Source organism: Xyrauchen texanus, chromosome 10 (genome assembly GCF_025860055.1).
Source record: "Xyrauchen texanus isolate HMW12.3.18 chromosome 10, RBS_HiC_50CHRs, whole genome shotgun sequence".
Classification (NCBI taxonomy): domain Eukaryota; kingdom Metazoa; phylum Chordata; class Actinopteri; order Cypriniformes; family Catostomidae; genus Xyrauchen; species Xyrauchen texanus.
Window position 1 is genome coordinate 21,106,908 of NC_068285.1, and position 14,315 is coordinate 21,121,222.

At 35.8% G+C, this 14,315-nt stretch overlaps 1 protein-coding gene across 1 annotated transcript in view; it reads left to right on the forward strand.

The window, feature by feature from the left end:
• The window catches only part of LOC127650538 (angiopoietin-1-like), an 80,810-nt gene that overhangs the window by 21,273 nt on the left and 45,222 nt on the right, over positions 1 to 14,315 (forward strand). Inside the window, exons 2-3 of the mRNA XM_052136005.1 lie at positions 12,299 to 12,454; positions 12,846 to 12,967. Coding sequence (XP_051991965.1) covers positions 12,299 to 12,454; positions 12,846 to 12,967 — 278 coding nt within the window. The remainder of the gene's footprint in view (positions 1 to 12,298; positions 12,455 to 12,845; positions 12,968 to 14,315) is intronic.

Consider the following 14,315-nt stretch of genomic DNA (forward strand, 5'->3'; position numbering starts at 1 on the left):
CAGTGCCGAAGGTGTTGATTGTGAAGGATATGATGTCACATCTGTGGGACAATAGCTTTGTTTAGAATAAAGTTTAAAAAATTGAATTCATAGTTTTATGATGAATTTTCATATTGAGATTTGAATGTCTAGATTGAGGTTAATACAGAAAATCTATACATAAAATGCATCTGAAATATAAAAAAAAAATAAAGCAAGAAGGCATGGTAAAAGGTTTTCTAGACCTGAATATAACCTTTTAATGTAGGAATAAAAAGGTTAGTTCAATCCAGGGCTGTTTCTGTGCAAATGGGGGACCTAAGCGTAATCCTACAGGAGGCCCCTGTCACATCTAGCTAGAACTCTCTCCTTAAAGTTTAATTCTCCCTTCCCTCTCGGGCCACAAGGGGGCTCCCTATAGCTGTCTTTTTGAGCCATAGTTGCTGCCTGGGTCTTACATGCAGCTTTAAGTATTTAGAAAATAATAATAATAATAATAAACGACCTTGTTTTGCGGGGGCCCCTGGTGGCTTGGGACATCTAAGTGGCTGTTTTACCGCTTATAGCTAAAAATGACCCTGGTTTAATCAACACCTGAAACATACTATAAAAGTGCCCATGTGCCTGTATTTGTGAAGCACTTACAATATGTTGTGCTTCAGTGTGTGAGCATAATCATTTTGAAAAGACCAAAAAATCTTTATATACCTTGTCTTATAGACACTAAAAATCAATTTACAGAATATATATTATAATGAAAAGCACACTCACACTACCAAAATAAAAAAGGCAAAGCAAACAAACTCTCCTTTCCACATTTTTCTTCTGTGCTGCACGTAATTTTGTTTTAAGTAGGGCTGTCAGTCGATTAAATTTTGTATTAAATTTATTACATGACATGTAGATTAATTAAATATTTATTAATATAATTTTAATTATAAATATAATACTTAAGATAAATATATCCATTACATTATTGTGGCAGACGAGTTATGCATCGGACATATACACAATACAAAAAGTGGCTTTAGAAGGCAATATATTTATGGCCATATTATTGAACATAAGCCTATCATTAGCCAACAGTCCCCAGTAATCAATTTTTCAATTTAATTCCTCAATCTGTGTCATAAACAGATTGAGGAATGTTTTTAGGCCTCTTTGTCAAATTAAATGTAGTTTGAAACTTTGAAAAACACGGTTCAAAATCCCTGCATTCAGAATTGCGCTTGGTCCAGCTGTATTAAAATGCAAGAACGTGTTCTTATGTTGCGTTGATGCTAAAGTCATGCAAGCCTGTGGTTTGTTGTCTGTACTGCTGGCTTTTGCCTAAACAGCTGCAGTTTCGCTTACTGCCCCCTGCTGAAAACAGGTGACGTTACGTCTACATTTACATTTATGCATTTGGCAGACGCTTTTGTCCAAAGGGACATACAGCCCACTTATTACAGTGACAACCCCCCCGGAGCAACACTACTTCAATCTTGAGTTGCTCCAATGGTAGGAATATTCCAAATGACTGTTGGGGGACATGATTTGTTGCATAATTTTCTAATGCATAATTTTTTACAATATTAATCGCACTGAATTTATGTGTTAAATCTACTACGGTCCTAATTTTAAGACAGAATATCGAATATTAAGGATTTTTTAATTTTGTTAAATGAAGTGTTCACTCCAAAATGAAAATGTTGTCATTATTTAGTCACAATCATGTTGTTCTAAACACACCTTTCATTTTTCTGAAAACGATATTCTGGAAACAATATTTTTTGTGGAACTATCCTTTAAACCTTCTCTGCCTTCTCTCTTGCTTTATTGGGTTTGACAAAGCACATTTGTGGTCTCATCAGATGGGCTCTTGTTTTGTGATTGTCCTATTAATAGAACAGTCCGCATCAATTACAGTGGTCTTTGGTGTCTGGACAAATGAAAATAAATGAGTTGATAGAACAGAGTGCTTATGGCTTCCAAAAAGTGATCAATGATTAGGATATTATGGATTTATGGGTTACTTGAATGATCAAAGTTGATTCTATGCTATTTATTTTGGAGGAGATCTATCCTCTCTCAATAAAAAACTAACTGTTGGCCATGGATTTGTGCAGATTTAGTTACCTTCTCTCTTGGCATCATTGTTTATCCATGCTGTGTTTTTTAGGCACGTAGATTTTAAATAGATCAATCCAAAGCATTTTAATGTACCGGTATTACCACAGAATGAACTTATTTCCTATTATCAGTGCCTGTATAGTATGACATCTGTGTGGTTTATGTAAACATATTCTATTGGTTTTGTATACTTTTTATATGTTTATAGGGTTCAGTTAGATTTAGCGGTGTGAAGTGTGTAAATACCATTGTGCTGTTATATAAAGTTGTGGTTCAAAAATAGGTAAAGGTGTACTACTACACTGTAACATTGAGGCAACTAATTTAAATATATATATTTTTTTCTTGTTAGATCTCACTTAAATAATTTGCAGTTCAATGCAGAGTTTAGTACACTTCACAAACTTTGATATAACTTCAGCATTTGTTTTGAAACTACCAAATTTGTAGTCTAGATATCTATCTAAAATTGCAAAGCATATCTGCACAGTAATTAGTAGCCTACTTGCATAACAATCAAAGTTAAAGTTAAATGCACAATCGTGCATTAAAATGGAAAGTTATTATATTGGGATTGACATTTCAGGCCTTTGTTGGATATTTCAGGGCTTTTCAATAGAAACAACTCCACCGGGGAATATGCCAGTTCTTAAAATGCTATGTTTTATTACCTCTGACAAGCTGAAATTACAGCATTTGTATTGCTTAAAAATTTAGGGAGATTTGTATTTCTTATACAAATTGTAGTCTTCAAACTGTGTGAACATATAATATAGTGAAATGAACACTTTTGAACCCATACCATGTCATCTGCAGCAGTTTGATTGATTGGTCACTGAGTTGGTACACACACTTTCCGTGGATGAATTGATCCCTTGGAATCAGGACCTATCTATCGCCCAATAATGCACATTCATCAGTAGGCAAAATACTATGCACTGTCCACCTAAATATTAGTATAAAAGTATGTGGTCAAATACAAAAAATTGGACAACTTTGTGACAAATTGTCATTTACAGAGGATGCCACATGAGACAACTGGTGAACATACTTGTATTTTGTTCTATTTCGTACATTGTATTTCGTTACAAATTAGCATAACAGTTTAAGTTAAAAGCTGATGACATTAATTTTAGAATTTATTAGGATAGGTAAAGTATGTGCCCCTTTTTGCACATGCACTCAAGCTGGCATGGACTCCACAAGTTGGTTCAAAACCAGATGATCCATGTTATCCCAGCATGATTGGGGAATGTTCCAAACAGCATCAATGGCAGCAAGGATATCTGACCTTTTGTACAAAGGTATTTAACTCTGTCAATGCCAAAAAATTTGCTTATTTGTGCCATAGAAATAGTACAGAATCTTAAATTGTTTTAATTTTACTTTATAACACTTCTTTGTTTTAAATTATATTTTGAATCCCAGACTTTCAATATGGTCCTAGAGATTTTTACTTTTTGTGTTGTGGCTCTTTAGAGCTTTAGAAGATCATAATTAATGAAAAACATAATGAATGTGATTTTAAGATTGTGTCACATTGTGTGTTTGAGTTTGTTTGTGTGTGTGTGTGTGTGTGTGTGTGTGTGTATTTATCAGTTTGTGGGGACCAAATGTCCCCATAAGGATAGTAACACCCGAAATGTTTGACGTTGTGGGGACAATTTGTTGGTCCCCATGAGGAAAACAGCTTATAAATCATACTAAATTATGTTTTTGGAAAATGTAAAAGTGCAGAAAGTTTTCTGTGAGGGTTAGGTTTAGGAGTAGGGTTCGGGGATAGAATATAAAGTTTGTACAGTATAAAAACCATTATGTCTTTGGAAAGTCCCCATAAAACATGTAAACCCAACGTGTGTGTGTGTGTGTGTGTGTGTGTGTGTGTGTGTGTGTGTGTGTGTGTGTGTGTGTGTGTGTGTGTGTTTTAAGAAAAGAGAGAGTTACTCAAAGGGGTGTTTGAGATTAAATGAGCGTCTGTAAACTAACCTGGGGGATTGTAGTCACAAAGGTTAACTGTGAGTGTGGCTTTAGCTGTTAAAGCAATAATCTTAATTTTCACAACATTGTCTAAGGCTAAAACTGAGTTATATAGATCCCTACTAAACAAGAATATATAGCCCTTCCACAAAACCAGAGGTATGGTTTAAATACGATCTGTTGCTTCATATAGTCCTGCATAGGTAATGTCTAACTGAACAAGCTCTCTGCACACATGCCACTTAGTGAATAATAGCTTTTATGGAAAACTTAGTCTTAAACAACACTCTGGATGTGGCTGCTAATCTTACCGTAATTAGACATACAGTAGTAATTGATGCTAATTTTTGTCAAGCAGTAATTACTCATTGCCTGTGGTCACACATGGGCAGAGGAGATAAACAAGGCTTAAGCTTGTGGTTTTCCATTCGAGACTTCACTTATAGGTCGAGCTCCACTCTAAGTACTGTGATGCATCTCAAATTACCTTACACTAAATGCTTTTACAGAGAAAACACTTCATAGGCCACAAGGCCACACAAAAAATACAATTTATTATGAGAAACATTATCCATAAAATGTAATTATGGTAAACATAGAACTCATTTATCCACTACAGTTTTTTCAAGATATTCTAATTTGTATTCGAAATAATTTGTAAGTAAAACCTACACATGGATTTTAGTGAGTTTGGATAGACACCGAAACACATTTTGAAAACATCTAAACCCTTTTACGTACACCGATCAGCCACAAAATGAAAACCACCTGCCTAATATTGTGTAGGTCCCCCTCGTGCATTCTGCATTCTAAGATGAGATTCTTCTCATCACAATTGTACAGAGCGGTTATCTGAGTTACCATAGACTTTGTCAGTTCAAACTATCTGGCCATTCTCTATTGACCTCTCTCATCAACAACTGCCCCTCACTGGATGTTTTTAGTTTTTGGCACCATTCTGAGTAAATTCTAGAGACTGTTGTGTGTAAAAATGCAGTATTCGCAGTCAGCATTTATTCATTTCTAATGGAGTTTTTTATTCTTAGCCAAAGTTGCCTTTGGCTGGCTCACTGGGAGATCTAAATACAAATATTGTTTAATTAAGGAACAATCATAAATCATATTTTTATCAAATAGCACAATGATGACCAAGACATTATTGGCTTTTATTTGCTGTTATAGCATAATTTCCTCTGCAGCTGCTTTGAAACGACATCTGTTGTAAAAAGCGCTATTCAAATAAATTTACCTTGACTTGACTTAATTTATTCCACGAGGGAAAGCATCCAAATACACTGGATTATTAGAATAAATTGAGTAATATTCAGATGGTCAGATGATCAACATGGCAGTACTCAAGAATGTGTATCGAATAAAGCAGCTTTTTCCCTAAGATTGATAATGACAAGAGTCTTCATCTCTTCATCTTAGATAACTTTAAAAATTTTAAAAATATACTATTCTATATCACTATTTCTTCTGCTTAGCAATTTGCACAAAAAAAAAAAAAAACTGAGTGCACCTTTATTGTAGCTGATTATTGCTTAAAAGAGATCTTTTCAGAATTAACAGACTCATTACAGTGTTTTAAACACTCATAAACCACACTGGACAGGAGAAAGATGAACATGCCACTGCAGCAGTAAGAAAGGCAGAGGCTGGCATCACAGCACCAGCCATAATCGTTATCACTGACCTCACTGTTCATCATGTGACCTGGCCCCTGTAATTCACAGACCTCTAAAGTTTTATTGCCCCATGTCAACTAGCAGTTAGGGAGATATTCCAGTCTGTTAGGCGATTATGTCCAGCACACAGATGTGAGATTTAGAGGGTCTTTTAGCAATTCTGGCTCTGTATGGGTAAAACCCCTTTGTCACCTAAACTGCTTGATTAATGTGTATTCTTTATGATTCTGGGAGTGAGTGTTTCCTTTTTCTTCTGAAAGACTAAAATTGTGAAACCCATATATTTATTTATTTTTTATGTTGGAAAGCACAGATATTTGATGAAATAATAAACATATAATAAAATCTTCTGTGACGACTGTGATGACTGACCAAAGGTAGATCAGTTTTTAGGGGATATTTTCTTTATTAGATTATTAGGGATATTTAACATGCATGTGAACTTTGACAACCATTGCAAAGTTTTGTTTGACCTACATAAATTCAAATAAAGTAAGCCTGTCTAAAGTTGGAAACCAAGGCTCAATTAATGTGACTCAAAATGCCCTTTCCCACCAACAGTCCTAGTAACTTTTCCCTTAGTAACTTTCTAGATGAGTACTCTTACAAGGAACGAAACACCCGAGAAGACTTTTCCCCTATTGCATTCGCACTCACAAATTAACCACCAAAGTGATGTCATCTAGTATTGACCATTATTATTATTCGGACATTATTTGCATGCACGTTTCAATAACAACAACAAAATCAACAACACGGATGTAGGAAGCTGAGATCGGAGCTACACTTTTGTTTGTTTAGGGTTGTTTTATACAAATTTTGGCTGCATCGTAAAATCCATCCTCATACAGCCTCCGAAGGCAGCATTTTCCAGTTTTCGGCCTGTGTCTTCAGGTTACAGTTTAAAATGTTCTTGCGAGGCGTGCATGCGGTGCTCCTTGTAGCAACCACCAGGTAGTGAAAGTGAGATGAGACCAGGTGGTGAAAGTGCTGTTTAACCACGCAGCACACGCTGAACTTAGCGTACAACATGTTGAAAATTCACTATAAACATATTTATCAACACTATCTTTTACAATAAATGCTTTTATGACTCAACATAAATCACTGTACGGAAATATTCATTCATTGGCTTAAATGCACCTCCCACGGTCCCACAGTCCCAATATGCCCCAAAAGTATCTACCCCCGTGTAGATACTTTTCCCTAAAATGGCTTCAAGGAACTATAGTTCCTTAGGTGCAAAAGTGAGGAAAAGCACTAGTCCTGGGAAATGTACCTAAAACTGGCTTTAGTACCGCCAGTGGGAAAGGCCCTAAGGTCTTAAAAATAATCTTTTTATGCTTCAAATGAGTGCAGTCATTTTTAGAAATGTCTTTAGATAAATCTAAATTGTCCCTACGTTTCTTTATAAAACTGACATTTTTGTTTAAAATAGCAGTATTGAACTCCTTTGACCGTTCAAAATGAATTCCTGGTGCATTCTTTATAAAGTTGTTTGGGAGACTGCCTAGATTGTACAAAGATGTAAGTTAGGCAAAGGGACATGATCATTGCATATGAGAGGTTTTGATTTATAAAAAAAAAAAAAAATATATAGATATATATATATATATATATATATATATATATATATATATATATATATAAATAAAACTACATACTTCCCATTCTTACATTTGTGGTGTTTCATGGTTTGGATAACTTTACTTGTATTCTAAAATGTGAAAAAATAGCAATAATAGTGTGCAAACTTTTGAAATTAATTTGAAGGTGCACTACTAAGGAAAATACCAAAATAAAAGTGTAACAGGAACTAGAGTGCAATGGGTGTGGGAACATTTTGACCTCTTAAATTTTGGTCTCTTGAACATCACTTTGCAAATAAACACAATCAATCCGCAAGTCACTCAGTAAACTCGGCTGGCTTTAAACATCATAGTGATATTGATATAGACGTGACTGCTCTCAGGTCAGATTGTTGAGCGCTGATATGACTGACCTTGCCTCATTTGGCATGACCCTCTGCTGGTGGGCAGCTGTGAGATGTAAGCCAATCCCCCAGGTGCAACTCTGCCAGGTTCAACAGGGTCCTACTTGATCATGCTTGGTTATACCAAATTCACTCATGTGTGAATATGTCTTTGAGACAAAATGCAGGTGGCAGGTCTCATTCAGTAATAATTGCATACAAGTTGTGAACTTATTTCTGCAGAATATTTTCTCACAAAATGTGTATGCTGGATTCACAACAGGTGTGTAATTAAATCAATTTGTTCTTCCCTTTTTCGTAGTTATTCAATTCTTAATATATACTGTAAATAAACTTTTTGTCTTCACACATTCCATGTTTCTAAGGCTACCAGGAGTCTGTAATGTATGTGTATGTACTGTATGTATGTGATCATTTCATCATTTTGTTTCCTAAATTTAGAATGCAAACATATTTATGAGTTGCGATTTCTGCGTAAAAATGTCCACACACATTTTACACACAAGCTATTCTTTTTGCTCTTATTTAGTTCAAAATATGTGTATCCACTACAAAAAACAATTTTGTTTATTTCTGCCATATTTGTGTGCTTATTTATGACTTGGATAAAAAAACTAAAACAAAAAAACATGACCAAATATTCTTCTCTTGCAATACCTCATCTATTGTCTTTGGGTAGGCAGTTTTATTTATGTAAATAAATGGAAGTGGGAAATAACTATACACCCACTAGAGCTCTTTTACAGTTTCCTCTGTGGTATTTTTGCATGAAGATTCTGTTTGTGTAATCTTGATTCTCCTTCCTTTGCACACATGAAACCCACTAGTTTAAGACATGAAACAACCAAATTTCCAGAGAAAGGCAAAGCAAAGGATCTCTGGGCTTATGTTTCTGCAGACCACCAGAATAGCACCCACACCCTTTCAAGGTGACTCAACTAGCTCTAAGCGCTTTGGCCAACATTGTATCATTCAACAAGTGAACCTTCTATTGGAGCTGACTCCAAACCTCTGTTGCCTCTTAAAACTGGATCGAAGTCAAACATGTAATACAAAGAGATGGAGCTTAATGTAAGACACAGACCCACAGTGGGAAGCTTAATGTCATTTCAGAGTCATAGTTCAAATATCTAATCAAACTACTGATCAAATTGCAGCTAAACACCTCTAATGCCTGCAGTGTTTAACATTGACATTACATTTAACATTTATAATCAATGCCAAGAATGGATACTGGCCTGTAGCCCTAATTATGTATGGCAAGTAGTTGCTGATGGCTAAGGCAGTAACATGAATAAGCATACTGTATATTTGTTTTTTTTATGAAAATACATGTGTATTCCCAGTTGAGTGTGGAGTAAGAATGCGGTAAAGTGAAGAGATTCCACACCCTTTCATATAGGACACAAATGGTTTTCCCTTTCTTGTTTTTCATACTTTAATATTTGCATCATACATTAAATTGACAGACTCTTATTCAAAGTAACTTACAATGCATTCAAGTTATACATTTAATCAAAGTTATACAGTTAATCAATGCTTTCCCTGGGAATCGAACCCATGACCTTGGCAGTGCTAGTGCATTGCATACCCAATTGAGATAAAGGCCCACTTAAATCTTCGACTTCATATTACCACGCCCTTGTATTTTTGTCTCCAGGATGAAGTCAAATCGTTTTTACACTTCAGCCTTGCAGCCTCTCCAAACCTTGCAGTTACAGCTGATTTCTCCAATTCAAACTCGCCTTTCATCTTCTAAATGTGTTTTGCTTTGCCAAGATATTCATTCAGCTTACAATGAATACATTATTTTAGCTCTTTGTTTCTGAACAACACTCATCGATTAGACATACACAGAACAGAAAACTTGTTGGAATGACTAATGTGGCAACACATATAATACAATTATTAATTAAAATGTAATTTTAGTATGTTTAAGACCCATAAAACTACAGCATGGTGTTAATCAGGTCCTTGAACTGCAGTTAAGTAGGATATGTTTGAAAGACTGGATCCTGACAAGCCACGGACAAGCCAGTTAAAATTCCCTGAAGATCTTGCTAAAGTCTTGCATTTTCTGTTCATTTTAATGGATTTACTAGGAATCACCCATGTTGTAATAAGTGGAGCACCTTGGCCTGCTGGCATCGTGGTAAAAAAATGGAGTGGGTGATTCAGATGTCACTGTAGATTTGCACAAGTGTCTTGCAGCCACATATTTTCTGTCACACATCAGTGGGTATAGCTTTCAGTTGGTGACATATCCGGATGTACACATGAACCAGTTGCATTTTACTGCTACGTTAAACAGGTTAAGAGTGGGACATTCAGTTCTAAGCTCTATCAAATATTTATGGATTTCAGCCAAAGCAACAAGGTTTGGAAACAGATGTGGCTGGAAACCCTGCTGACAAGACCAGCTTAGACCAGCAAAAATTTCCATTCTAGTCCAGGCTGGTTTATGCTGATTTGGTGATGGTTTAGCTGGTGGACCAGTAAAAGCCAACTAACCAGCTAAAAATGCTGGTCAACCAACATGGGATTTCTGTTGTAGCTGGAATTCTTACTTGATAAGGGAATATTCCGGGTTCAAAACAAGTTCAGCTCAATCAAAAGCATTTGTGGCATGTGTGCTAATTCCCACAAAACATTATTCTGAATGGTACCCTTTTTTCTTAAAAAAGTTATAGTGAGGCACTTACAGTGGAAGTGCATGGGGCCAATCAGTAAACATTGCCACAAGATGTAAACACTATGCAAGCTAACATGATTTTAGTATGATAAAATTACTTACTAACCTGTGTAAAGTTATATCCTATTTTATAATGCTGTTGCCATGACGACGTAACCCTGTGCACCCTGTAATCAACTTTAAAGTTCAAATAATACATGAGTATTTAAGGAATGGAAGTATTTTTATAAAATGAAACACTTTAGATTTCTGCATTTAAACCATCTTATTGTAACCTCGATATTTGCGTTTTAAAAATATTTCTTTAAGCTAGTTACGAAACCTGGTGGGGACACCAAAAAAACAGCATCCCATGCTGCGGACCAGCATTTAAAATACAGAAAATGCTGGTCTTATCATCAAGGAACACATGATTAAGAACACAAAGATCCAATGGTGAAACACTTTGTCATTTCTAATGCCCTGAAAGTCAGTGTACATCTCTTGGGGTTTCATCGATAGAAGTAGTTTTGTTCTAGCCTTGTCACTTCTCCAGCAAGAAGATTAGCATGAAAGCACTAATGATAAACCTAAGCATCCCTTGCAGCTTGATATCTACATCTCTTCCTCTCTGAGCAAATGACCTACATCTGCTTCTACCTTCCTTGAAGACTAACTTTACAAGCGGTTGCTTTGCTGCACTGTTTGAGTTAGTTTAAAACTGAGACTGAAAACTGCCTTAGATAAGAAATTCCTTTGAAATTAAGCCAACATGGAAATATCCTTTTTGTTGTTGTTGCAAGATTAAAGTTTTGGCTTTCTCTGCAGAGTTTATTTATTTATTTATTATTATTATGTTATGTTTTCTTAGTTTACGGAAGCCATATATGTGGTGGATTTGATTACCCCTGTGTTCTTGCGCTCAAATGGTGTCTCCTTTCATTTTATTAGCCTCTTAAAAAAATTTTAAACTCTCTCTGTGCTCTGGGTGTTAAAGTGTCTGTAGGCCCATTGGAGTTGTCAAGTTAAAGATGTTTTACCTCTGAATGGATTTAACAGTTACTGGAGTGTAGATTGTCAAAGCCTCCAAGGTCATGAAGAAGCAGACACATCTGAGCATGAATTCTTCATTTCTTTTCTTTTTTTGATTGATTATTGTCCTTTTGACTTTTTAAAGCAATTAAATAACTGGAAGTCGCTGAGACTCTGTAATGGTGGTTGGCAGTAGATGTTCCTAATTGACTGCTGTATTCAATTGCATCAGTAGGTGGTTATTTGACATATTCTGCTTTTAGTTTATCAGTATAAAATATGATTTTAGATTTCAACATTCCCTTTGCAATTGAAGTGAATAGTAGAAGAACAAAGAGCCCTACAACAGATGGTATGGCTCCCACAGAGCCAGGATCTCAACATCATTGAATCAGTCTGGGATTACAAGAAAAAATAGAGCCTATGAGACAACCTAAATAGATAGAATTACTGTTGCAAGTTCTCTGAGAAGCTTGGAACATCCTTCTGTTCATTGTGCTGCGTTTAGCTTCTTTGTAATGGCAACGTGCGTTTGGTTTGACAACAAAGATGGGTACGTGAAACATTCAAGAATTATAAGCATTATTAAGATTTTTATTTGATATGCTGTATATGTGCATTATATATATATGTATATCATAATGTGCATTAGCCTGATAGTGGCCCGCCAGCCCAGCAGGAAATGCTCCGACTCTCCCGATGGCCAATCTGACCCTGCTGCAAGCCGTTGTATGTTTGACTGCCCCTTTTGACTGCCCATTCTTTTATATTTTGTGTAGATTTTTAGTTTTTTGCTTTCTATTTTTCCTTTGTTTACCAACATGATCTCTTTGCTTGTCATTACAGATAGAGAACTACATTAAAGAGAGCATGAAGACAGAGATGGTGCAGTTACAACAGAATGCCGTTCACAACCACACAGCGGCAATGTTGGAAATGGGCACAAGTCTTCTCTCCCAGACTGCAGAGCAGACGCGCAAACTTACCAATGTCGAGACACAGGTATCTCCCTCCCAGCAGTCATCACATGCTCCATTTAGTGAACCACTTTTTTCCATATATCCTTAAAACTCCAAGAAAAACAATAATGCCACATTAGAGGTACAGTCTCTTTTTATGTATCATGGTAATGCTTTAAATGTCTTTATGCCTCATTTTCTTATGCGACACAGAGGGATACAGTGAAATTGTGTTTTAGATGAATTGTCAAATAAGAGGTTAACTTGAGTGAATAACTGTTCCTAAGTGCTACCGTATGGTACTGCGGTACAGTGGATCTCTATATTCTGTTTATGACTTCTCCTGAGGTTCTACTCAGTTAGGATATGGTTTTAAGGTCTGTGTTTTTGCAGAAGGATTACTGTGTTTTCTACAGAAATGTTATTGTTTCCAGGTTTTAAACCAGACATCAAGGTTGGAAATTCAGCTGCTGGAGAATTCACTATCCACCAATAAGCTGGAGAAACAACTCATGATTCAGACCAATGAAATCAACAAGATCCATGACAAGAATGGGTAAACCCCCAAAAACATAACAACTCCACAATAACACTTCACTGATAGTGTTTGAATTGAGGGGGTTTGGGTGGTCCTGGTCCTGCTGGATCCCATATTATAGATAAGAAACTTTCCATAGGGAAAAAAATGGTGGGGGGTGGTGGAGTTATTGATTTATTAAAAAAAGAACAATTATTCCAGCATGGGAATAGAACCCACCAAGAGCTCGAAAACAATTCAAACACTGTTCTCAGATTCAGTAGTGACCGTGCTCAAGTTGTTTGACTGAGTTGCTGTTTAATCTTCCAGTAAAGACATGTAAATCTAACTTGCTTGTGATTTTTTGGAAAAGCAGCATCTTAAGCCAAAACCACAACACGGATAATTACACTAAATGATTTTAAATTCTTGACATGTGATGAGCTCTCAGAATTGAACATGGTCCTATGCAGTGAAGTGAAATGAATCTTGCCAAAATGTGAGTGATGTCTCCTGCCCTGCCGTTAAACTCAGTCCCTTATGAAGACGAACAGATGAAGTCTTGCGTGTTTGCAATGATTTTGCAATGCCTAACTTTTAAAGTGCTTTCCGGTTTTCAGTGTATTGATTGGTCTAATGGGACGTGTTTCTCTTTTACTGTCAAAACGAGAATTTTAATTCCCAGTGATCTATGTATGTGCTTCAAGGTTAGCTGTTGTTAAAAAAGCAGACAGGAGTTCATATTTAGAAAAGATAATAGAAAAATAGAAAATAACAAAAACGGAACTGTCTTTGTATGGGGTTTAGTTACCAGTGTTGATCTAATTACTCATGTCATATAACATTATGCATTTTATTTCTCCTATTTCCAACCAAAATTAATATTCCATACTTTTGAAGTTCTTTATGGAATTTTACTTAAACAACATAATGTATAGGGCCCAGTGTGCATCTGGTTTCCAAGGTGCACAGAAAAGATTTAAAGCCTGGATCCGTTTTAGATTTACTGTAATCCCCAAAGCTGTATGAAGCTATTTATATGAAGAGGTTTCTATTATTTGTTTCTGTAAATACTGAATAAAAGTACAGCATCATCAAGGAGAAACTTTAGAGCAGGAGTTCTTAAAGGAATCGTTCATCCAAAAATATATTTTTTTTTTAATCATTTACTCAACCTTATGCCGTCTTAAACTCGTAAGACTTTCTTTCTTCAGCAGAATACAAATGAAGATATGTTGATGGAGATTTGATGTTAATATATATATATACAATGCAAATCAATGGCCCCAACCCTTCCAAGCTCCCAAAAAACATAACAGCAGCATAAAGGTAATCTAAATGACTCATGTGGTTTAATCCACACCTGCTGAAGTGATACAATCTCTTT